This window comes from Heteronotia binoei, chromosome 18 (genome assembly GCF_032191835.1).
Source record: "Heteronotia binoei isolate CCM8104 ecotype False Entrance Well chromosome 18, APGP_CSIRO_Hbin_v1, whole genome shotgun sequence".
NCBI lineage: Eukaryota > Metazoa > Chordata > Lepidosauria > Squamata > Gekkonidae > Heteronotia > Heteronotia binoei.
Genome location: NC_083240.1, coordinates 12,366,446 through 12,393,698, shown reverse-complemented (window position 1 = coordinate 12,393,698; position 27,253 = coordinate 12,366,446). Strand labels below are relative to the sequence as shown.

The window sequence follows — 27,253 nt, the reverse complement described above, 5'->3', positions numbered from 1 at the left end:
GCAAGAGTGAGGAAGAAGGAAGCATACAACAGCCAGTTGCTCAGGGATCTGATAGGAGCCATCCGAGAGCCTGATTTGGCGCCCAGGCTGCATATTTGACATAAGAACATAAGAGAAGCCATGTTGGATCAGGCCAACGGCCCATCAAGTCCAACACTCTGTGTCACACAGTGGCAAAAAATTTTATATACACACATACACTGCGGCTAATAGCCACTGATGGACCTGTGCTCCATATTTTTATCTAAACCCTTCTTGAAGGTGGCTATACTTGTGGCCGCCACCACCTCCTGTGGCAGTGAATTCCACATGTTAATCACCCTTTGGGTGAAGAAGTACTTCCTTTTATCCGTTTTAACCTGTCTGCTCAGCAATTTCATCGAATGCCCACGAATTCTTGTATTGTGAGAAAGGGAGAAAAGTACTTCTTTCTCTACTTTCTCCATCCCATGCATTATCTTGTAAACCTCTATCATGTCACCCCGCAGTCGACGTTTCTCCAAGCTAAAGAGTCCCAAGCGTTTCAACCTTTCTTCATAGGGAAAGTGCTCTAGCCCTTTAATCATTCTAGTTGCCCTTCTCTGGACTTTCTCCAATGCTATAATATCCTTTTTGAGGTGCGGCGACCAGAACTGCACACAGTACTCCAAATGAGACCGCACCATCGATTTATACAGGGGCATTATGATACTGGCTGATTTGTTTTCAATTCCCTTCCTAATAATTCCCAGCATGGCGTTGGCCTTTTTTATTGCAAACGCACACTGTCTTGACATTTTCAGTGAGTTATCTACCACGACCCCAAGATCTCTCTCTTGGTCAGTCTCTGCCAGTTCACACCCCATCAACTTGTATTTGTAGCTGGGATTCTTGGCCCCAATGTGCATTACTTTGCACTTAGCCACATTGAACCGCATCTGCCACGTTGACGCCCACTCACCCAGCCTCAACAGATCCCTTTGGAGTTCCTCACAATCCTCTCTGGTTCTCACCACCCTGAACAATTTAGTGTCATCCGCAAACTTGGCCACTTCACTGCTCACTCCCAACTCTAAATCATTTATGAACAAGTTAAAGAGCATGGGACCCAGCTGCTATAGAATGTACAGCACAAATTAAACTCATTAGGGAAAAACAATCTCAATTTTCTTTCAAACAACTGGCTCCTTTGCAGGCCAGTCAAGGAAGGGAGGTCTAAAATGGTGGTAAGCTGCCATTTTATAAGCCCTTGCATTTCCAACAGCACCCTGAAGACAATACAAAGAGTCTGTGTGGATGTTTTAGCACTGATGTTTATGATCCTACTGCCATATGGTGTTCCACAATAGCTGAAGCAACTCACTGGCCTCCAAAGGTAGCCCCATATACAGCTACCAGTCAAGCTGAAATCCAAAACCAGAAATTACACTTCCCATGCCTGGATCTAAAGAAACACTTGAAGCACTCCCACTAGAAAGAGTAAATGCTCTAAGCCAGAAGTGTCAAACTCATTTCTTAGGAAAGCTGGATATGACATAATTGAGATCTTGTCAGATCGGGCCATGTGCGTCATAAAATGTAATGCCGGATAGTGGAAATATAAAATGTATAAAGGACACAAACACAAAGTTTTTTTAAAAACTTACAACATGCTTAAAACATTAGCATTCTTGCAATGTTTTGTTTATTTAACAGTCTCTGATCACTGACAACTCTTGCTCTGAGGAACCTCAGCTAATAGAAGGAAGAGAGGCTTGTCTCAGTAGCTCTGCTGTGTGATTGAGAGAGCCTTGCAAAGCAAGCTCTCCTCCCCCCCACCTTCCTCCCCAAGGGAGGAGACTCAGCCAATGGAGAAAACAGAGGCTTTGCTCCATAGTTCCTGTGTGATTGAGCAAGCCTGGCAAAGCAAGTTGCAATGCAAAAGGAAGCAAGAGAAATGGAGAAGGAAGCAGATTTTAGCCAGTTGCTCGCAGGCCTGATAGAACCCCTCTGGGGGCCTGATCCAGCCCTAGGGCTGCATGTTTGACACCCCTGCTCTAAGCTACAGCAGGTACTTGAAAATTCCATGAAATCTAGAAGTCTCACACAAAAAGCAGTTGCTTGTCTTCTTACTGCCAGAAATAGAAATGTTAAAGTATATAATTCCATGAACATTTGCACCTCATGTTCTATGTCAAAGGCAATTGGAAGGTCCAGTAAGAGGAACAGGATACAGGTCCTGTTGTTGGTCATTAGGTCAATAGCAATCAAGACAGCAATGATGTCTTAATACAAACAGTTACACTGACATTTAATGATGTCAACCACAAATGGCCAACCATCATTTCCTGGACTGGATATGGCCCATGAAATAATTTATCTGGTAACCTTGTGAAAACACAGAAAACATTTGATAAAAGTTTGGTTCCCGCTTTAATTGATAAAACTGCAATCTGTCTCCAGAAATTGACACAAATACTCACCATGTTAATGCCACATATCTTCAAGATTTGTATGTCCTCAGCTACTCTGAGAATTTATTACAGAGCCTAACCACCAAAAGGAACTCTGGTTGAGATACCAGATACAAATGAACCCTGATCTGGCCCCCAGCCCACAACATGGATATGAGTGGATCCTGTAGAGTAAGTCTTCCTACCCAGCTAGAAATCTTACATTTTTGCTTTTCCAAAACATTTATGTCTGGCAAACCAGGTACTGTTTTCATGGAAAGCAAATGCGCAGTTCCAAACTCTTGGCTGCACAATGACTAGAAACTGAAATCAGAACACAGTCAAGAGTTCTTAATTTGGGTCACAACACGAGAACGATATATTTTCCCAGAATAGCTGAGGCAGACTGACATATGATTAAGACAGTAACAGTTGCAATTCTTTCACTTTGTAGCCTCGAGTGCTAAAAGGTGGAATTTATAGCCACCACCATCTGAACCCTTAAACCAAGTTCTTCCCAATATGAGGTTTGCAGGTCTAGCAGCTGCATAAAAGCTCTTAAGAAACATTTAATCTTCCAGTGTTCCTTCTAACCTTGCACGACAGGACAGTGCCAAGTCAGCAGAGATTTTCGAAAACAGGAAATAGTAGATACATGTAGTTCTACAGTCAATTTGTGCACTGAAAACATTTCATGAGAAGTTAAGACACAGGTTACAAAGATACACATTGACAACACATGATCTGGACCACGCTAGAATCCTAAATTAAGACTGTATGGTTGGTTATCACATTCTTTTGAAAGACATTATCTCATCAGGCAGTAAGTAGTGCCTTCTCTCTCACTGAAATGAGCAAAGTCCAACAGAATTCTCCCGTTTCATTCTCTGCACCACTTAAAATTTACCATTAAATATGCAGTGCAGCAATATTGCCACATATACTGACTTTGAGTTAAGGAAAGTAATTGTGTGCTATATTAGTTGGATAGAAGGATTCTTCCACTAGATGATGATAGATTAGTTTATTCCAACTGTTATTATTCTAAATTTGCACTATGAAGTGTTGTGCAAGGTAAGAAGGATCGTTTAACAATAAAAACACTGCTTACCAGGCCTTTGTGAAGTTACTAGACCTGCAAATCTCACTGCTTCAGAAACCTGGTTTGGAGGAGGAAAAAACTTCCCATGCTGGCAACTACAAATTACCGTTTTGAGCGCCTGAGAACATCAGACAAAAGAAAAACTGCAATTGTTCCAGTCATAACCATGTGCCTGTCACTCTAAACATAAGAACACAATTACAGCCCTGATAGATCAGACCAGTGGTCTATCTAGTCAAGCATCCTGTCTCACACAGTGGCCTATCAGTTCCTCTGGATGGCAAACAGTGGCCTTCCCCTGATGTTGCCTTCTTGCTTTGGGATTCAAAGGTTTAGAGCCTCTGAATGTTGAGGTTCCCCTCAGTCACCATGGCTAATAACCACTATCCTCCATGAATCTCTCTTATCCCCTCTTAAAGCTGTTTATTCCTGTGGCCATCCTCTGGCAGTGAATTCCACATTTTAATTAATTTCGGTGTAAAGTAGTATTTCCTTTTGTCTATCCTGAACCTACAGCCCATCAGTTTCATTGGATGCCCTGGAGTTCTAGTATTTTAGAAGAGGAAGGAAAAGTTCTCTTTGTCAACTCTCTCCACCCCATGCCTAATTTTATAAACCTCTATCATGTCCCCCCCTTAGTTGTCTCTTTTTTTAAACTGAAAAGTACAGATTCTCCAGCTTTTCCTCACAGGGAAGGTGCTCCAACCTCCTCATCATCTTGGTTGCCCTTCTCTGTACTTTTTCCAGTTCTGCAATGTCCTTTTTGAGAAATGGTGACCAGAACTATACACCCTGTTCCAAATGGGGCCACCACAGATCTAGACAGGGACATTAAAATATTGGCCACTTTATTCTCAGCCCCTTTTCTAATAAACCATAACATAGAGTTTTCCTTTTTCACTGCTGCAGCACACTGGGTTGACACTTTCATTGAGCTATCCAAGATTTTTCCCCCTCATAGTCTCAATGAGTGCAGACCTCATTAGCCTATACTTGAAGTTGAAAATTTTTTTTGTCCCAATGCACATCACCTTACACTTACTGACTCTGAACTTCACTTGCCACACTGGCGTCCACTCACCCAGTTTGTGGAAATCCTCTTGGAGCTCTTTACAGTCAACCTTGGTTTTCACAATCCTGAATAATTTTGTACCATCTGCAAAACTGGCCACTACTCACCCCTAGCTTCAGATCATTTATGAATAAATAGTACTGGTCCCAATCAATGTTTCCTCTAAGCTGCAGAGTCTTGTGAGCAAAAATTCTACTTTGTGAGCTACTGGCATTAAAGTTGTGAGCTACTGCATCAATTAGTGTGCTCTGGGGTCATCCTTCCTGAACTAAGACAAGAATGTGTGAGCTGGAGGCTAAAAATCTGTGAGCTAGCTCACACTACCTCAGTTTAGAGGGAACACTGGTCCCAACACTGATCCTTGTGGGACCCCACTGCTTACTTCCCTCCATTGTGAGAACTGCCCATTCATTCCTACTCTTTGCTTCCCGTCATGTAACCAGTTTTTAATCCATAAGAGAACGTATCCTCTAATCTCACGACTACCGTACGAAATTTGTGCAGGAGTCTCTGGTGAGGTACCTTGTCAAAAGCCTTTTGAATATAATGTCTGCTGGGTCACATTTGTCTACATGCTTGTTTACTTTCTCAAAGAAATCCAAAAGGCTGGTGAGGCAGACTACTCTAAGCAGAGTACACAAGCATCGCAACATGCAATACAAGAAGTGACTGATCCTCCCCATAGACTGTTCAAAGTGGCAACTATGTCACTTACAGAAGAAGGACGTTCCATGTTCCCTTGCAGTTATTTAGGAGATGGTGAAATGCCAAGTATACTAAGAAATGATGGTTCATTACCTAAGGAAGAGTTCAAATATTATAGATCCTGCAGTTGCAGGCAATTAGTCACATTCGCTTAATGAAGTCACTTCCAGCCTTGTTAGCCAATTCTCTTTATACTTCTCCACAGCTAGTAACTTCTGTTCAATGGTTCTTATAATAGTCTTAACACTCATTAGTTGAGCCTATTTATTGGTATGGGGCTTGACACACCAACGGGACAGACTTTAAAGATCTTAGTTAGTCTGGAGTTTGCCAGCTTTTAGGTAGATTAGGCACAAACAAAAAAGGGATATACTCCTAACCGGCACCGGAATTCACACATCAAAATGACACTGAGCTGCTTCGCCACAGGGACAAAAGTATTACAAAGATTCCCACCGATGGTTTTTCCAATTTGGGCAGACCATTGTGGTGGAACATAAAAGGGAATTTACACTCACTCTGCAGGTATTTCACACATCCGTTCTGTTTCCCTCCTGAACTCTGAGAACCTCAAGATCAGTAAAATCCACTCATTTCTCTCATGTGAAGATGAAGTTCTGGATAGGTTTATATTTCATGCAACACATGTATCAAGCACACATACACAGATATTCACATACACACTGGTATTTACTGCGGTGAATATGGTAAAAGCAGATAGGCCAAATCCGTCGGTCAGAGCCTGATTAATAATCAGGCCAAGTAGGCACTGGCCTATGGGCTGCCATGCCTTTAGGGGGCCCGGCCTGGCTCCCCCACCCCGGGATTCCCCCTGCTTGCAGTCCTCCCAGCCTGCACGCATTCTTTGCCTGACTTGCCTGGTGTGGCTACTGCTGACGTTGTTGCCAAGTTTGCCTCTCTCTGTCTCTCCCCCACAGCTTAGTAAAAGGGGCTTTAAAGAAGGTACCTGCAGGCTGCAGAAGGCCATGGGTGGCAGGGCAGGCACTCCGAGATAATTTGCAAGGGGGCCCCTGAGATTTTGACTGCCTAGGGGCCTCCACAGGGTTTAATCCAGCACTGCCGTCTGTCACCACAGTGGGCATATATCAGGTAGACGCAGCCAACGACAGCACTCCATTAAGCTCCCTCCACATATTTAAATATTTGCCCTAGACAGACATGAAGCAAACATGTCCACAGCACAAGACATGAATCCATGCTTGGCTCCTAAATTTACTATCTGATGTACTTTGAGGGGTTAATTCAAAAAGCAGCCATTCATTGCCCTACAATTACTTATGGATTTTTCCCCAAAAAGCACAGCCACTGTTACCTGCAATTTGTGTCTGCTTTGGACAATACCAAATGTTGCTAAAATCCTACAAATGGAGAAAGATTACCCTCTACCATCTAATAATGCCCTCAACTATGTAATATTACCCAGTGCTGAGGTTTGTTAACTCTAATTGCGGAAGTACATAGTATCATCTCCAGCTTTGCTAGTATAAGGGCTGTATTTTCCTTTAGCCCTGCTCTTTGCTTTACAAGGGATGCAGGTGTTCCAAGGAGCACTAAAGCCAGATCTGAATAGCTATTGGGGAGCTACCATGAGGAAGGGGAGCTACACAATATCAACCCCCTACGTCTCTGAGCTCACTGTGCCTCTTGCATCTGTGGAATATCTGGCAATTCAAGAGGGAAATGGGGCAACTCTGCCCAGTTACCCCGTTTCACAGCATCCATTCTCCCATGCTCCTTGGCATTTTGTTCACAGGGCTCCTATGACTCTCGAACACCAACTTGGCTGTTATCTCAGCAGTTTGCTGGGGGAAAGCAGGAAGGATCCATGTTAGCAAGCACTTTACAGAACCCAACAGATTCTTATGACACCTGAGGTTAATAAAAGCAAGATCTGTTGTGCTTCTATAGAATAAAGTTCCCTTCCTTCTTCTCCATATTTATTGTTTAACTTAGCTTTTGATAGCAGTTTTATCTTTCAGACTGGAAACTCTTTCACTACTAATGGTCCATACGATGGCACTGAAAACTAGAGCCGGGTATATTGGCTGGGGGGACGACATTCTGACATAGAGATGTGAAGGCCCAACTCAAAAAGGGGGGTGGGGAGAGGAAACATTCAGAACAAAATTTAAGGACTTTTAAGTTTTCCAGCAGAAAAACTGGCACATTTGGGACAGCACTGGAAAAAACGCCTATGAAATATTTTCCCTTATAGCAGTAGTACTAACTGTGGGGTGCAGAGGGTCACATCTGCAATTATCATCAGCCAAGAGAGACACAAACTTTCATACCTAGCATGAGGCCAGCCCTTCAGGGAGGGCTGCAGCTTTTCTTCTCCTCCAGCAGCAACTGTTTCAAGATGGGTCCCGACTGCCAATCACAGTCCTCATCAGGCAAGGTCAGGGGCCACACTGCGAAACAGCCCTCAGAAGAGCCACACACGTCATGACAAAGACCCACATACAGCTCCCAGCGAGGGAGTATCGCTGTCTGATAGAAAGAGTAAAAAGTTTTCTAAAGGCAAGGCTTTTCATACTCAAAATCTATAGCAGGAAAAAGCCCAAGGACCTCTTTCAGTGGAAAAAAACTGGGAAATGTTATGAGGTACTGGGGAAAAAAAATCTCCCACAAAATATTTTCTCTTTTTGAGTGAAAGAGTCTTGCCTCACAAGGCGTTTCTCTTATTCCAAATGTATAGCATAAAAAAACCTCTGGAATTCCTCAGTTTTCCCAATGAAATTTTGGGAAGCACATGGGAAAAGAATTCATCGTGTGGTCACATGCGACTTTTTCAAGATTCTTGTTTAAAGGGAAATACTTTGGTGACAGTTAATATGCTCCGTGTTACCCTGACCTGGAGAGCCTGGGCAAGCCTGATCTCATCAGATCTTGGAAGCTAAGCAGAGTTGACTGTGGTTAGTACTTGAATGGAATACTTTCTTGGAACACCAGCAGCTGGGAGGACAGAGGCAGGCTTTCACCCACCTCTCTGAATATCCTCCAGGCCCTCAGCAGGAGGTCAGTCACCAGAGGTCAACATGACTTCCAGGTACAGATTCACCCCCCCTAAAGTACAAAAATTTTTTTAAAAATAAAAATATGGTATGTGCTAAATAATAATACATTATTGAACAGTTTATATGGCTTTTCAATGTTAATAAAGTGTAGTTTAATATTGAAACATACCACCAGTCCTGCCTCCTCTGAAACAAAGAAAGAGTTCCAAACAACACACTTTCTTTTGTCTGTCAACTTGTTTTTTTACCTTCATTCTTTATTTTTCCCCCTCACTTTCAGATGGCAAAAATTAAAGACATATGAGCTATAAATTATATCAATTATATATGAAGATACAAGAGCCACCACCAAAGCACAATTATAAATAAATAAATACATACAGTAACACAGGAAACAGAAGTTTCCTACTTTTTCCTCAGAGGTATACAGTATATTACTCATTTTTCTTGTAGAAAATGAACTATACTTTTAAATTCTATTAAATATGCCAAAAGGTACAATTTTGTATCCAAACTAATTTATAAATGTCAAATGACTAGACATAGTTTAGGCCTGACAGGAACGCTAACATTGCATATGTTTATGTTTTCCCAAAATTTCCAATTCCCCCCAAAAACATGTTTTCCCTTGTGGCTTCAAAACTTCCAGAAAATTTTACATCTCTAATCTGGAAGATCCAGGTTCAAATCCCCACTGTGCCACAGAAGCCTGCTGGGTGACCATGGGCCAGTCACACACTCGGCTTAACCTACCTCACAGAGATGTTGTGAGGATAAAATGGAGAAGGGGAGAATGCTGTAATCCACTTTTGATCCCTGCTGAGGACAAAAGGAATAAAGAAATGAAGGAACAGAATATCACAGCAAGAAACGGTTTCAGAACCTCAGACGCCTTTACAGCACCAACTATTTTGACTAGTTATTATCCCTATTTTTCTTCTTCCCCCTTCCCCCACCAGGGCCCCTTTGGTATCTACCTATTCGCTCAGCCATCAAGAACAAGTTTACATCTTTTCTTTTGCATTAAATGGAGAGATGTAGGCCTATAAATTTCAAGTTTATTTAAAACAGAAAAACTGCATCCATTTTAGCAGATCACCACAAGCTTTGCCATTAACTAAATGATGAGAAGGCTACTATATGCTTCCTTAATACACAACTTAATTACTTGTTATTTTTTTAAAAGAGTAGTCGATTGTAAAAATCCAATTGCAAAGCGCCATAAATCTTTCAAGTTGCAGTCACACCTTTACAACCATCTATGTCGTAACTGCCTTGACATCTGACACCTGTCAATGCACTTCAGGCGAGCACTCAAGGCAAGCCATGCAGCATTGCGGCAGCTGTATATACAGCTCTCCCCCCCCCCTTTTAAAGACTGAGATGGAGAGAGCTCAATCCACATGCATCAGCAGGCTCTGTGCATTGTGGTTTGGAGTCTCTCCCTAGTTTGGCAACCTTCAGTTAGGAGGTGGCAGTTACGACTTTTGCATACATCAGAGCATACAACCAGGTATGGCACTTTATAGACTGTGTTTGATGAACAGGTACTAAAGCATGATGGTCTTACCCAATTCGAATGCTATTACATGGCAGCTGTAAGTATGCCAGCTCAAGCCTCTTTCGGAGGCACAATGCCAACCATGACTTGCTACTCATAAGCAAGCTTTGGAAAAATTCTGGATCACAACATCTCTTCATCCAGAAAGTCAGTTGTCTCTATTTTTATGCCAAACAATAGTTTGTTGCTTTGTTCAAACTGGCTACCTATAATGTATCCTTGCTGTATAGCGCTGGCCCTCTAGGCAAGGGTAACTTTTGCCGCTGCCCCCCTCCCGCACTGATAATGTCACTGAGTCACATGGAGGCACCCAATTTGGTACCCCCAGAAGGTCAGCACCCTAGGCAACCACCAGGTTTGCCTAGTGGCAGGGCCAGCCGTGAACAGGGATAGCCAAGAGTTTGCAAGCCTAGTTTGCAGAGTCGTTGCTCGTCCATAGTTCCTTCAAGGTGTGCTATGAAATCTGAATCAAACCATTGTCTCAGCTATGCATACAACAAAGCTGGAGTCCAGTGGCACCTTTAAGACCAACAAAGTTTTATTCAAAATTTGAACTTTGGTGTGCTAAAAGCACACTTCATCAGACAATAGTATGAAATGGAATTAGCAGTCCTATATATATAGGGAGTGGGCAGTGAATTAGTATGCAAAATAGTGGAATGTTTTTAACAAATTGAAAGAACAACAAGTTTGGGTCTGGGTACTGTCGACCTGGGTTCAACTGGGGAGAGGGAGACAGCAAAGGCAATAAACATGTAAGAATTGGATACTGATGTCTTTCATTTGGCTTAATTGTGAAGAGCAATAAATTTAGAGTCTGTTGTAATGTTCCGTTGATCTCCTCTAAAGCATGGGCTAAAATAACATTTCTCTGTAGAACAAAGTTGGAGTCTGTTCAAATACTAATAAAAATACGTTAGAATACAGTGGATGTATACCTATCAAGTATGGCTTAAACTAACATCCTTTTCTTCGAGTAGTTCTGTCAGATATATCAACTTTGATATATTGCATAATATCATGGACATTATTCTGATAACTCTATTTCAAAAGAGAAATACATTAGAATAAAGTGTATGAATAGCGCTACTATGAGACCTGTGGCGCAGAATGGCGCACAGTCTAAACTCTGCTCACAACCTGAGTTCAATCCCGGAGGAAGCTGAGTTCAGGTAGCCAGTTCAAGGTTGACTCAGCCTTGCTTGCACGGGGGACTACCTCTACCTTTTTATAGCTCTACTTGGTGAGAATGGGTTTAGCATATGCGATAGGATAAGAAACCAATATTCCTATTCAGTCCCAAGGAGGTGTTTGTTCCAAGTTTCATAAAAACTTTTAAGTCAGCAATCTGAACAATCTTCCAGGGAATACTATCTTAGCTACCATGGATGTGGAATCTCTGTATACCAACATCCTATACCAAGATGAGGTGTGCTTTTAGCACATGAAAGCTCACATTTTGAATAACACTTTGTTGGTCTTCAAGGTGCCACTGGACTCCAACTTTGTTCTATAGCTTCAGACCACCACGGCTGCCCACCTGGATCTCTCAGCTATTCAGTTAGACTACCAAAAGTGCAGCTGAAGTGAAGTTGTCTGCATTGACTTGCAGTGAGTATCACAGAAACTTTTACACCAGATCATTTAAAGTGGATTTCCCCCCAAAAATGGCCAACAAGCCTTATTTTGCAGCATGTGAATATTATTATTCCTATAGTCCAATATGCAGCCATTATGGTACACTGATTTAAAAGTTGGACTAGAAGCTGGGAGATCAGAATTCAAATTTCCACTCTGCCATGAAACCTGTTTGGTTACCTTGGGTCACTCACCATCTCTCAGTCCAATTTATGTCAAAGGTTGATGCAAAAATGAAATGGCAAAGGCACCCTGAGCTCCTTGGAGGAAGGGCAGGGCAAAAGTTACATACAGACATATGTAACCAACAGGAACATGACTCAGTGGTAGAACATCTGCTTTGTGTGTAGAAGGCTTCATGTTCAATCCCCAGGATCTCCAGTCAGGTAGCAGGTGACATGTTTTATTTACATAGTGAAATATTTTACCCTATAATTCCTTGTGATTCAAAGTGGCTTACAATAATAGTTTAAAAACATTTCCAGTTAGAACCAAAATAAAGCAACAAACCCGAAACTTCTTCCTCCCTTCCTTAAAAGATGGCTGCCATTTAAACCCTGACAAAAGCCCTGGCAAACTAGCAAGCCTTGCAGAACTGCCTGAAGATGTCTAAAGAGAGACCCCCCACACACACCTCTTCAAGGAGCCCATTCTACAGAGCAGGAGCCATGAAAACACCCAGCTCCTTGTCAGATACGCCACCCTAAAGTGATGGGACAGTCAACAGTTAGCACACAGGAACATATGGAAGGAGACAGTCCTTCAGGTCTGTGGGTCTAAGGTCCTGAAGGGCTTTAAAGGTCATAATCAGCAACTTGAATTGAACTCAAGAAACAGACTGACAGCTAATGCAGTTTTTTCAAAGTGGACAATATACATTTCCTGCTGCTAGTTTCTGACAATAATTGGGCTGCTGCAGTCTGGACCAGTTGTAGTTTCTGAGTTGTTTTCAAGGGCAGCCCCACGCAGAGAGTGTTGCAGTAAACCAGCTGTGAGGTTACAGAAGCATGGATCAGTATGGTCAGATCAGTAAAGGCCTATGAGACACTCTGACCCAATCAGAATACAGATCTTGATAGACCACTGGTCTGACTTGGTGAAAGGCAGCTTCATGTGTTCATATGATTATCCAGTCAGCCAGAAATAACACTGGAGATGTTCATCCTGAGCCCGCTTTGGCAGAGAGGGCAGGGTATAAATTTAATAAAATAAATAAAAAGCAATAGTTTCACACAAAAGCACAGGACCTGATGACTTTAGAAAGTCTCAAAACACAACTGCAGATGTTTCTGTGATAGGGCAGCTCTAGGAAACTAAAAAAGTAAAGATAGTCCCCTGTGCAAGCACCAGTCATTTCCGATTCTGGGGTGATGTTGCATCACGATGTTTTCACAGCAGACTTTTTATGGGGTGGTTTGCCATTGCCTTCCCCAGTCATCTACACTTCCCCCCCAGCAAGTAGGGTACTCATTTTACTGACCTTGGAAGGATGGAAGGCTGAGTCAACCTAGAGCCGGCTACCTGAACCCAGCTTCCGCCAGGATTGAACTCAGGTCGTGAGCTTGGACTACAGTACTACAGTTTTACCACTCTGCGCCATGGGGTTCCTCTAAGAAACTACAACTCAGTTAAAAATCAGCTGTTTCCTTTTCTATTCTGACTGATTCAGCTGGACCTGAAGTGCAAGCCACACTTCAAAAGGAAGCAGTTTAGGGGGAGGTACTTGTGAATTTCCTGCACTGTGCAGGTGGCTGGACTAGATGACCCTGGGGGTCCCTTCCAACTCTATGATTCTGTGATATGATGATCCCAATATGTATGAAGTAGTTGTCTTAAATCTAACCTGGGTATCTTCCACTAAAACAAAAAGTGCACCATACACAAGCATTGAAGGTATCTTATGCATACTTTTAAGCATTCAGAGTTCTTCTTGGAATCATGAAGTTCTAACTTCCATGTAGATTTCAACTAAAGAACAACTCTGGAAGCTGACAACACATGAGTTCTCAGGAGTCCTATATTTTATACATTTTCTCCAAAATGAAACAAAAAAAATACTGTGCCTGTCAAACTATGAAGAAAATTGGATTGAGGATATAAATTTTATATTTGTTTCTTAACAAAATTGGATTATGCCTGAGTACTAACAGCTAAGAGGCACTTCTGCAAACCTTAAGTATGCTTTTTGAAACTTTACATTACAGTGGTTCAGCAGCCTCTTACTAAATGTAATACAAAATTACTTCTATACCCAGTAGTTGCCAAGCAATTATAGGCAAAATTATGCCATCACCTTTTGACAGAATTCTGCTCCAGAATTCAACAGGAATGCCTGTTTCAGGATAAATTGTATGCAAAGACATGCTCATACCTGAGGGCTGCATTCAGACATTATGATTTTTTTCAGGAAGAGGAGAGCCAGAAAGTCCCTAGGCTTATGTGCTCCTTCTTTCATACCCAAGGGGACTAAAAGCATTGAGGTTTTGAACAAACTGCAATTTCTAAGGTCATCTGAATGTGGTAACATGGACAAATCATGATTTCTTTCTTGCCTACAAGCCAGCATTCAAAGCTGGGATCAGATTTTGGATTAGAATCCGAAAATGCCAGACAAGAAAGAAGTCACGGTTTGTTAAAAGCACATCATACAGGTATCCCAACAAGCTGCAGTTTGTTCTATACCAGAAAGTCCTGGCACAACAACAGTCGAGGAGGAGGAAGGATTCAAAACCCAAGGACTTCCTGGCTTGTGATCTCTGAACACTGCCTAGTTCTTGACAGGCAATCTGTTGACCAACTAAGCTCTACTTTAGCATCTACCTGGACTCCTGTCAAGCCTCTGGGCTCCAGCTTCCTAACTGAAAAGGACTTGTGCCAGCTTCAGTCCATAGTTTATTCATGTGTGAAAGTCTTTTCGTTAATGTCCCAGCAGCTTGCTCAAGGCACAGCTTGGGACAATACCAGGTCCTGCCTCTGAAGTGCAGTTTTGCATAAACACAAGTGCTCTGTGCGGTCTTGCAGCCGATGCAAGCCCCAGTCCAAGCCTAGTGAGGCCAGGGCACAATGTACCACAGTTAGCTGCTCATGCTAGTTCACCCTATTGATCCCATCAATTTTTATAAGCTCCACGCTTTCCATCACCAGCGCCAAAACTTAAGCTTCCCTTACTCATAGTCCTCCCACACTCCACCAGAAGGACCAACCTCCAAGTGCTTATGGATCCCATATACTCAAAGTAGCAGCCCAGCTATCCCAGACTGGCCTGAGGTTTAGAGGCTAAGCAGGGTCAGTCATAAGCAGCAGTTCAGTGGGAGAACACCAAGGAAGACAACAGCAGCTATGCAGAGGAAAGCAAAGGCAATTCACCACTGCTCATCTCATGCATTGAAAAAACCATGAGGTGAAGTTTTATGGGGCCACCACAAAGTCAATTGTGACCTGAAAGCACCTAATTATTATACACTCAAGCTTGCACTTAGTTATTATTATATATTCAAGCACACTTATAACTACAGGTAAGATGGGCCTCGTCCCCACCCTGCAGAAAGTACAAACATGCAGCAGCTGCTGCCACTGGGATGAACTGCCAGCATCCTACTGAGCCCGGAGGGTGGAAAACCAGAGGCAAGCAGCAGGTTTCAATGCTCCTCTTTGTCAACGGGTGTGCCAAAAATGAGCCTGAGCAGCCAGGAAGAAAAGCAGCCACCGCTGCCATCCACAAGCATCTGGAGTAGTCTGTATTCCCAATCTTACCCACTACACGCCCTACTGGTGCTTAATGTTGCCAACTCCTACAGCAAGCTCACTCACTAGGGTGATATTTTTAAAGATGTTGTTTTTTAAAAAAGGTGATTTTGTTAGATAAAGTTCACTCTTAAAAATAAACTAGTTTTTTAAAATGAAATCAGAATTTTGTTCTGTTCTTAGTCTTATCTAACAATTCAGTTCACAGCCCCCTGAACTGAAGTCTGTTTTAACAAGAAGGATGAAAATCTGATGAGGTCAAGCATTCTAGGTATTATACAATGCATTGTATTTATTATTGCAGAAAAGTGTGGTTATTTATGGTATCAAACAGACAGCATGGCCATTCAATTTCCATTTCATAGGAAGAACAGTTTTGCCTAGTAATTACTATAGCTTTGCTTCTGGATGACATTGAGCATTTAACCCACAAACTAGCACACTTAACAGCTTTCGAGCAAAAGATCTTGCTTAAGATCCCTATGCGTACTCGGCAAGTCAAACAGAAATTCATTAATTCCAACAACTGACCCATTGTCTCCAAGCACATATAACTAACTGTGTAGCCCAAATGGCTGCACAGCCAGAGGTTTTGTATTATGCTCCTAGGCATCAAAAGGCTTTATTTGTTTGCAAACCAATGCATCTAAAATCATTACAGCAACCAATTAAGATGCATCTTCAGGAGATGCATGCATTACAAAGTAAGAAAATTGATCTGCACAATTTTTCATCGCAATTTAAGTACTGACTTTAAAATCACCTTGATTTGAATCTATCTATCCAGATTGCCATGCCCTTCGGCATTGCATTGCAAGTATTACAGTACACCAACTTTGAAATGACTTGTGGGACTACTGTACAAAGCCGCACACAGGCTAAACATGCTAAACAAAGTTGCACACAGGCTAAACATCGGAGGGGGGGAGGATTAGCTGTACAATGACTCTCAGTGAGTATAGCTATACATCCACAGTATTCCAATGTGTTTCTCTTTTAGAATTGTGTATCAGTATAATTATTTGTATTGACATACTCAAAATAGGGATATTGGCTGTATATCTCATTACATATGTTTTATCCATTTTCACTATAATTTATTGTATTCCTTTTTCCTTTGGCAAACCAGAATTATGTTTACATGTTAAAAAGTAAATTAGGTGGACAAGAACATCACTATCCAACGTATTTCTCTTTTAGCTGTATTGATACACTCAAACAGGGACTTTGGTTGCTTATCCCATTACATATATTGAACCCATCTCCCATTGTCATTGACAGACAATCTCACATTTTGACATACTACTGTTTTGTTAATTTCACATGCTCATGCTTCTCAGAGCAAAGGTTTGTTCAATTTGTTAATTTTACTGCATACTGCTGTTTTGTTGCTTTCGCATGCTCATGATACTCAAATCAAAGGTTTGCTCAATTTGTTAATTTTACTATTCTGTCATTGTACCATTTTACATTCTAAACCACTGCCTACCAGATAATTTTACTTCACTGTCATTGGTTCTTAAATCTGTACCATGTTGCATTCTGGGCCACTGCCTACCAGCTATGTATGGCTTTGCTCACTGTGCTGGATTCCTCGTCTGATGACGTGTGCTTAAGAGCACATGAAAGCTTACATTCTAAATAAAAATTGGTTGGTCTTAAAGGTACAACTTGACTCCTGCTTTGTTCAACTGCTTTAGACCAATATGGCTGCCCGCTTGGATCTATTTTCAAGTCTAAACATCTATTCCCCATCCCGAACTAAGGACATAGATTAATAGACTCTACCTTCTTTTGTGCAATTCCATAGAAAACTCAAAAGTTATGGCAAATGAAAGGAAAGGAAAGATTTGCCCTTGACAATAAATAACTTTAAGTGTCCAGGGTGATTGAAAACTATTGCCTCCAACAGAAAAAGGAGCCTTTAACAAGTTCAGCTCAATTCCACATTCCCTAGCATTTATCACCACCAGCTCTTAGGATTGCCAGGTCCAACTCAGAAAATATCTGGGGACTTTGGGAGTGGAGCCAGGAGATTTTCCCATTCCCTAAAATAACTAACTAAAAACACAGCAGTGCAGTTCCCCTGAATACAATCGTCATTTTCTCAACCCCCAGCAGCTGCACTTCCACTAAATGAAAGTGAACACACTCATACACGCATTCAGCAGCCAAAATAAACACAGTTATCATGCTCACACTTTTGTGATCTCAATGGGGCAATTTACTTACAGGAGTAATTGAATGTAACCATCTCCTGTATTTCAACCAACTTCTTCAGACTACCGGGAAAACAAAAGCAAAGCAGCCTAGGGGGTGGAGTTTTTCTTCAAACAAAGGGACTCGCTTCTCTTCCTTTCTCACATGCTTCATGCACTCACCGGGAAGACCCACGTGGCTCTGATTATTCACCCCACCCATTCAGCTTTCCTTTTTCTCAGACTTAAAGGCATACTCACAGCCCAAAACACAGTTTGCAGGTTTCTTTTAAGCCTGCACAGATTTAAAGGCATATGATGGCTGTTGGGGTGGAGCTTCCCCCCACCGGCCAGCTGACTGATGGTGGGGAGGAGCCTACTAAGTGGGGTATCCCCTTCTGGGACCTGGGGGCTGGCAAGCCTACCAGCTTTGCCAAAAGGTCATTTAGTAAAAATAAAGGTCTAAAGCTATGCAAGTTTGTGGGGACAGAGTAAACTAATAGTGCAATCCAGCGCTGAGTTCCTCTAGTCTAAGCCCATTCATTTCAGGGGGCTTGGAGTGGAATAGAAATGCAACGTTAAAGACCTAGGTGCTAGCAAATGGGGCTAGCACAGATGTAATGCTCCTGTTCTGTGATGCATGACCATGAGCAACCTGAAAGATCCCACACAGTCCCCACCTCTCCCTCTTAGGTGCACATGTCCCCACACATGGCTGAAACAAAGACTTATGAGTTATAGCAGTAGTCATTAATCATGGTTGCCATTAACCACAGTTCACCATTAATAACAATCTATTACTGGTTAAAGGATCATAGTTAAGGATCGTGAGTAGGGATGGGCATGAACTTACTCATGATCAGTGTTCCCTCTAAGCTTTTAGCGTGAGCTAGTTCACAGATTTTTAGCCTCCAGCTCACACATTTTTGTCTTAGCTCAGGAAAAATTTATGCAGTAGCTCACAACTTTAATGCCAGTAGCTCACAACTTTAATACCAGTAGCTCACAAAATAGAATTTTTGCTCACAATACTCTGTAGCTTAGAGGGAACATTGCTCATGACCCTAAATTTGTGACTAGTATCACTTGGGTCATGGTTTGAGAGCAAAGATCCATGAGATCTCACAACCACCCTTCAACACCCATGTGTGGTGGGGCATATCGGCAGCATCCACAGCTAACATGCTGGCGCTGATCAATTATGATTGTCAAAGCAATGGTGGGTGGACTTCTGCAGTCCTGGAGAAACCAACAGTGGCCCTCCAAAGCTCAACAGGCAGCTATGAGTGCCAATAAGAGAGCTCTCATTCTGCTCTGTGGGAGCAGAATGGAACCAGCTCACATGCAGCATTGTTTCCCATCAGCAGCAGGCGTGCTGCGTGCTAGAGGCAGAGACAGAGAGGGAAGGGAACTGGAAGCCATTCCTTCTGTGAACAGTGGGCTTGGGGGTGTTTGGTGTTTACTCAGGGCTCTGAAGCACGCTGAGCAGAGGGGCTTAGCTTCATTGTTTCCTTGGCTGAGCACCTTCCTGGGGGGCCCTGCTTTGGGGGGGCTGTAACTTGGTTCCCCAAAATCAAATCCTCACCAAACTTGGAGGGCAGGTAGAGAAGAGTCAGCTGGAGACTCATGGCAAGTTTAGCATCTCTAGTCCACAGGAGGGCTGTTCTACTGCATAATAAACCTCGCAAAACAAACCAGTTTGGTAAACAGGGAGGTCTGTGTAGGTGTGTAGGTGTGTGGTTCATGTGATCCCCACGAACCAAAACAGACCTCCATTTTCCTGGTTCATGCCCATCCCTGGTCATGAGTATTATGGCTGCACTGGCCCTAGAAGATAGGTAATCCCCATTCCCCCATCTCTTGAAAGTTTTACACGACTCTATATTGTTCAACAGTAGTCAAAACTGCTCATCAGCCAATATAAATTCATTGTACTTTTAATTAAATATAAACATATACAATGGTTTAGAGACAGAATACTCTATTGAAGTGTAAAAGTCAGAACTACTTCTGGAAACCCAAACCAGTAATGCTTTTCAAATGGGCCAGGCTCTCACCGGAACCCCATTAACAGCACATATCCAACTGGTGCTGTGCCAGCTGCACTGGCTCCAGGTTGACTACAGGATCAAGTCTAAGGTTCTGGTATTAACCTTTAAGGCCCTAAACAGTATGGGACCAACGTACCTTCGGAACAGCCTCTCCTGCTACACCCCCTGAAGAGCATTGCGCCCAGAAAAATCTATCTGTGGTCCCTGGCCCCCAAAATATCAAGCTGTCCTCAATCAAAGCCAGGGCTTTTTCAGCCCTGGCTCTGACCTGGCAGGACATCTGTGTCCTGAAGAACTTAGTACAGTTCCGCAGGGCTTTTAAGACAGAGATGTTCCACCAGGCTTATGGTTGAGGACAGCAATTGGGCTTATTTAGACTGGCCCCTCCTTTTCCTCCCCCTCTTTGGGGTTAGGATAAATTTGGCTTATTCAAGGCGCCCTCTGGAATGGGAAGTGTATTTGCTTTACTGCTTTTAACTTGCTTTAAAAGTGATTGACTGTATCTCTTAAATGCTGCACGCCGCCCTAAGCCTCAAATATGGGGGAGGGTGGTTTAAACATTGAATTTATAAATGACTAAACAAACAGCCATACAGACTTGGGTCGGTATCCAAAAGGTTTATTTTAGCCATACCTAAGGGCTTGGACATGGATAAAAGGATTTATTAGTTTTTAAGAAAAGATGCCCCTCACTTTCAAAAGCAATCTGGACACAGCATGAAGGCCTGCTGGTTTGAGAAGCTCAAAACCTGTCTTGGGCAGCCAGGTCCCAGGATCTTTGAATCCTACACAATTATTTCTGCCACTTCAGATTTAAACAAGCGAACTACCGGAACCAAGCCTCAAGTAATCCAAGCTAAGTAACCAATGCACACAAATCTGGCTTACACAGTTTATCTACTTCATGCTTCGCCTTGGTTCTTGAGGCCCAAAAAAACACATATAAGCAAAGAGAAGGCACACAATATACATTAGAAGGGCAGAGCAGGGATTTCGACAGACCTCAGGAACTAGCATAGAGTTAGCTTTAATGCTTGCGTATCTGTTTTTATTTTTTGTTTTTATTTTACAAAGTAGGCTGTACTTACTCCTCACGCCCCCACTGCACACACACATCTAACCAATAAAACCCCACTCTTTAGTAGCTACTGTACAAAAGAATTGCCCTCTGCAAGCAAAGCAACATCTTCAGAATCGTCTCTATAGTCGCAATCGCTCCTTTCTTCACTGGGGGATGGGATGGGACTGGCTCACGTGCTCTGAATAACCTAATCATTGCTGCTAATACAGCAACAAACGAAGGGAAAACCTGTCCCTATAAACCTGCACAACATTTATAGGCCACAGCGCAACAAGCTATAGACCGTTATTTCCTGTCATTTCAGAAAATGTACTCAGTATGCACCACATAAGATGCCACATAGATCCAATAAAAACTCCAACGCAAAGGTGACAATTAAACAGAAAAAGCACCCTGCATCCCAGGTTTTCATATTCAACAGACATGTGTGGCAAGTGAGACATAAGCAGCAATAACAAGCACTGTATACATACGAAAAACAAATATCAAAGCTGTACCTGGCGAGACATTTTTTCATATAACATCAGAGGCTACTGATAATAATCAGATTTCACGATTCAATTACTGGAGACAAATCCTAATTTTAAAATGCTGCAAAATAAAGAGGAGCAAAAATACTCTTCCATCCTACTGCTCAGCTGAAAAAGCCATTAGAATGTGTTAGCACCAGCTACTGCAGAAAATACATTTTGACCATTTAACATATTGATTTAGCCCAATGTAGCAATGCAGTACGTCCTATTTCTCCTCAGGATGACGACAGAATGCTCTAATTCGTTATAGGATTCTTGCAACGTGGCCCCGTCTAGCCGAGTCACGAAATAAATCTGTGCAATAAAACAACACTCTTACAATAAACAGGGCCCAGCAAACATACCGTCAGGTTTTTTGGGATACATTTCCTTCATTAGTCTCTCTTAGCAGCATCACCACTCACTCTGCATACTCCTCTGTCTGATCTTCCCCCTATTAAAAAAAACCCGTCACCTGGCAAGAACACGTCTTTTCAGGGCAATTCCCTCCCCCTCCCCTGGTATTTCTCAGAGCTCTTTCAGCCACATCCCAGCACACGCAAGAAGCGGCCGCGATATCTGTGTTTGTAGCAATCACGGTTGCAAAGGAGGGACTGGAGGCAAAGGCAAATAGATAACCAAAACGCTGACTTCTATTATCTCCTGCACCGCATGCACAGACATACTGCATCAATGGCCCCAGTTCATAACAATCGCAATAAAGGCACATAAGGGGGAAAAAATCCACACACACACACAAAATGCATTACTCACTGGGTTTTATTCTTGGGGCTTCCTCAGCAAGCAATTCTTTATGCTTTACAAAACGCAGTAGGTATGCAAGGAGATTTTCTCCTTGCCTTTATTACATTTGATGCTGCTCTCTGAATACCACTGGACACCAAAAAGAAGGACAAGAGACAAAATCAGCCCCAACATTTGAGAGCAAATATTTAATGGAAGCCTGGTTATCCTGTTCACTCTCTTTCACATCTCTGCCTCACGTATCCAGGCACGGGTGGTACTGGCTCCCTTGGGAGGCTGTAGCTAGCAGCTGAGGCACAAACTAAAACATGGCATGGATGTCAAGGAGCCGATGACAGAAAGCACAAATATTCCTATATAATAGTGGGGGCTTTTCTAATAGATGCACACTAACAGGGCCGTAGCAGCAGCTACAACAGAGAGCTTTTTGTTAAGGGCTCTGAGTACACAAGCATCAAAACCAGCAACCCAGCTCAAAACTTGAACCTGACAGCCATCGGCTGTTTTTCTAAAAAGATACTGCAGCAACAAACCGAGCTGTTCCCCTCACAAAACCCCACAGGGGTCTCACACCTGAAGAAGTCATTTCTTGCCGCCAAAGCAGAATATTAAAGTTTCACACTCCCGCCCCCCCCACTGAGCACCTCAACTGCACCTTGCAAATACTGCCCACAAACTTAGCTCAGAAGCTTCCTCGACCCAAGGATAAGCAGGAGATCCATTATGTAAGCAGCCTGGAGTCTTGGTGAGAAAGGTGGACTATAAACAAGATAAATAAATCATAGTATTTTGCAGTTAATTTGAGCCCACAACCCTGCAAAAGGAAGCTCCAATGACCCTACACTGGGATTTCCATTTTGATCTGTATACTTGTCATCAGGCTCTGATCTAGGAAAGAGTTATCATTGATAGCACCATTGGTTAAGGAATAAATATAACATTTCCATCCATGGGAGAACTCAGACAGGAAGCAGAGTTAAGGGCTGCCAGCCTCCAATGGGAGGCCAACAAAATTACAACTGATCTTCAGACTACAGAGGTCAGTTCATGCAGAGAAAATGCTTTGGAGGGTGGAGATGCCATTATACCATGCTGAAGTCCTTCCTGTGTCCCTCAAACTCCACCATCAAATTGCCAGGAATTTCCCAACCCAAAGGTAGCAACCCGATGTGGTGGGGTGGGACTGCAGGAGGGGTTGCTACAAGTTCAGACTTGAACAACTGTGATCACTGTTTTTTTTTTTAACATTAAAAAGTTGCTGCCTTAAGATATTCATGCAGGGCAAAAGGAAAATCCGATTACAAATTGTTCTTTTTTCAAGATGCAGTGCTATTTTTTTCACCTTCTGAATCAAACATCATAAGTAAAACCCACTGGATTAACACCATTTGAAATAACTGTTCGTGGAGAATGAAGCCAGATGCAGAATTATACTTCAGAAAATAATGGAATACTTGTAGAGCTTTACCCCATAGGACATACTTCCTTTAGGACAAATCTTACTTTCCCATGGAACTGAAACAAAATGCAATAATTAGGGTTGCCAGGTCTGACTCAAGAAATATCTGGGGACTTTTGGGGATGGAGCCAGGAGCAGGGGTGTGACAAGCACGATTGGCGATCACATTTAAAGGGCTTGCATGCCTTTTAAATGCCTCCCCTCCCTTTAGAAATAATGAAGGCACATTCTTTGGGGGCTCACAGAATTGGATCTCCCTGGTTCAATCTTTTTGAAACTTGGCAGGTGTTTTGAGGAGAGGCACCGGATGCTATGCTGATAATTTGGCGCCTCTACCTCAAAAAACAGGAGCCCACAGAGCCCCAGATACCCACAATCAATTCTCTATTATACCCTATGGGAATCGATCTTCCTAGAGTATAATGGAGTGCCCAGCAGACATTTCCCCTCCCCACCCTTTCTGATAACCCTGAAGTAGGGGAGGGCCTCTAAACTGGGGAATCCTCTGCCCCAATTGGGAACTGGCAGCCCTAACAATAATTCAAGTAGGGGTCCCCCAGCATTTTTGAACCAGCAGGCACCTCTGTAACTTTGAGAGGGGGTAGTGAGCACCATATCAAAATGGCTACCACAGGTGGAGCCAAACCCAAAATGACTGCTGCAAGAAGTGAAGTCAAACACAATAGTTTTGCAAAATAGTGAAGTCAAACCCTTCTCGTTTTGCAAAAGAATTGCAGAAGGCAAATAAAAAGAAATTAAGGAAAATTGGAGCGAAGGGTGGGGGGAAGAAAAGCAACAATAAAGAAAAGAAGGAATGCCCAAGGAGGGATGAAAGGAAAATGGGGGTTAAAAAGAAGGAAAGCCTGAATGAAACACACTGACTAAGAAAAGTTCAGATGTTTACCTGTCCTGCATACTCCAGTGGCTAGGGCTGCTATTGCAGCCACTGAAACCCCAACAAGCCCTATCTTACAGTGGTTTAGTCCACTTTTTGAAAGCTCGATGGCCACCAGGGAAAGTTGTGGTGTGTGCCATAGTGCCCATGGGTGCCCCACTGGGGAACCTTGAATTAGAAGAACTATTTTAGCAAAATCATACTAGTTTAAGAGCATTTATTAAAATACTTCCAGTGCTTCCAAGGACACCAAGCTATGTAAGAAGCGTGGATGATTACATAAAAATGCCACCAGAAGACATTAGTTCAGAGAACATTATAAATAAGTATGATCATAACTAGATATGCTTTTTCAATGCATTAGGGAATGACAACTCACCCAACTGCTCTCTATTCAACACATTCCAGAACTTCCATATTTTTCTACAATTGCAGAAAATTAGTCTGCACTAACAGATTGCTAATTTAAGCAGCAGCCTATTTTGAGCTAGCAGATAAATAAAAAAAATCCACTCTTGTCCCCTAAAATAGTTTCCAGGCAAGCACAGAAGTTTAAATATGGTGCACTGTAAACACCAGACAGACAAAAGTGGGAATTGGAAAAAAAATCAATTAAAACAACATTTGCAGAAAATGTTGAAGGCTCAGCTTCAGTTATATCCAGTGGGAAAATATAGCCAGTATAAAATCTACTGAATGTTTACTGTATTTTTACTGATAATTTCATCCTGCTTGCCTTTTTAGATGTTTCCAGTGCTGCTGAAGATGACAGTAATTGAAAGTAAATTGTTTTACACGCAAGTGGTGCTAATACTTTGCATAACATGATTGCAATATAGATCCCAGCTGCTTGCATAGTTAAGAGCTGATCCTAGCCAATACCATTTATTGGTTGGTAATCTATCAATATCCCAAATACGGTCAGCTCTTGTTGTAGCAGGTTTCCTGGAAGGTCTCAAAGCTACTGAGAACAACAAAATTCATTCACTACATTCTTAGAAGTCAATTTAAAAAACAAACAAACACTCACTGAGCACATCCTACCAGGCAGGTTTTTCAAAAAGTTTAAGCATGACTCAACCTGACCACTAGCACACTGATAGGGTGAGCATTCTACACATGAGCAAGGAACTAGGTCAACCAAGATATGCTAATCTACACATATCCATAATTTATAACATGACTGTCTAAATCAAGGGTCCTTTGCCAACTGTATTTAAGAAACTGTTTTTAATGAATCCTTAATAATACGGAATCACTTTGATATATACTGGACTCTATTTCCACATATTTGGGACAACTATAAACATTTTTAAATTATTGAAACATAGAATGATGAGATAACCAACTAGTAACAGCTTTTCTGGCCAAACTACAAAAACTGCCTCTTCGAATAAGCTGGTCTTGGTCTTCCAATAGCCCAGAGAAAGATGGGTGATACCCAAACCATGAAATCTTAGTATTGTTGTTTAAAAGTTATTCTTGATAGCTATGGCTAACCCCTCCTCTATGCCCCCCCAACAGTAAAATTGTTTTAATTTATCACAGAACAGATGCTGGCACCTGTCAAGGTAGCCTACCTAAGTTCCATTTAATTCTTAAACATTTAGCAAAAATGCACCAAAATGCTACTGCAAAGAATATTATCTACATACAGGGGCAGAATTCTAGATATCTGCTGACAGCAACACAAGATCAGCTGCTCTTCTCACACTCCATAAGGCAGGTCAGAGGGCTGCAGACATAAGCAACATTCAGACAAAAGAAGCTGTGAGGACTCTCTGTAACACAATTGTGCAATCCTCCTGGGACTGATTTTAAGCATCTTGGCTTACATGCAAGCTCACAGCAACTTTCCATCTCAGAATTAGGGATGAGCGAGTGTTCCTGATTTTATTTCTTTTAATATTTATTCACAACTTGTGTCAACAGCTTAACTTTGCCACTTTTCACTATCACTTTTGTATTGTGTTATACTACAGGATTTCCACATGCTGTTTGTATGATACTTTTAAGCAGGGCTTTTTTTGTAGAAAAAGCCCAGCAGGTACTCATTTACATATTAAGCCACACACCCTGAGGCCAAGCCAGCCGGAACTGCTTCCTGTGTGTTCCTGCTCAAAAAAGCTCTGCTTTTAAGTACAGTAAAGGTCATTTAAATTCAGAACACAATAAAAATCTGACTAACAAATAATGCTGGATACATTTTACAGAAAAAAATGGTAGCAAAAGAACCACAGGTTCTGTTTCCACAGGAGTGGAGCAAAATTGAAATGGTAAATCTCTGGACCAAGGCACTTGGGCTGAGAAAATCCAAAATTATTCCTAGACTCACAATCCACCTAGTACTGAATAAGCAAATGAAACCCATGTTAGACACGTTACTCTCCCCGGCAGGCCCAAGCTGCCAGTTTCCCAGAAAGATGCTGTATCTGTAAGTTCAATAACGATAAGCAAAAAAGTAATCAACGATACCGCATGGATTTATACAGTTAACACCTCAACAAACAATGATTTATTAGCACAGGAGATAAAGTAATCTGATCATCACTGCACATAGATCTACAATACGAAGTCAACAATACAAAGCAGCATGCTAAAAAAGACTGTAGCAATTGGCCTTAGGTTTGCATTATAAGAGTCAGTCCCCACTTAACTGATCGCAGGTAACTGCACTTGCCCATAGCTCTTACCAAGCATTTCTCACATACCCATCTTCATCTTCACTGTACAAAAATACCGTGTAGGGCATGCCTAACTGAATGAAATACCTATATAGAGTAGCAATGTACAAAATGCTGGCTTCCTGCTCCAAGCAACTGCATTATAACTAAATGGGAGGAAGTATGGCATCTCCCTTACCAATTTATAAAATTCCACTGGAGTCTATTCATCTTAATCCTGCCTTCCATTCACCATGGAACTTAAGGCCACACAGAATTCCCAGGTGCTTTCCCATCCAGCCACATATTTGCTCAGCATGGTTGTATCATGTGCCATGCAAAACTAAAGCAAATTCCA

At 42.2% G+C, this 27,253-nt stretch overlaps 1 protein-coding gene across 4 annotated transcripts in view; it reads right to left on the bottom strand.

The window, feature by feature from the left end:
- Positions 1–27,253, bottom strand: part of PRKCZ (protein kinase C zeta) — a 111,294-nt gene that overhangs the window by 62,706 nt on the left and 21,335 nt on the right. Inside the window, exon 1 of one of the 4 annotated variants that reach the window (XM_060258697.1) lies at positions 21,888–22,126. The exons of 2 other annotated variants lie outside the window; for them this stretch is intronic. Coding sequence is in view for 1 of the 2 variants with exons in the window: in XM_060258696.1 (XP_060114679.1) it covers positions 21,479–21,509 (31 nt within the window). In the remaining variant the exon portion in view is untranslated. Of the gene's footprint in view, positions 1–21,478; positions 21,634–21,887; positions 22,127–27,253 lie in introns of those variants that run through there. One more of the 4 variants, XM_060258696.1, reaches the window with a different exon arrangement.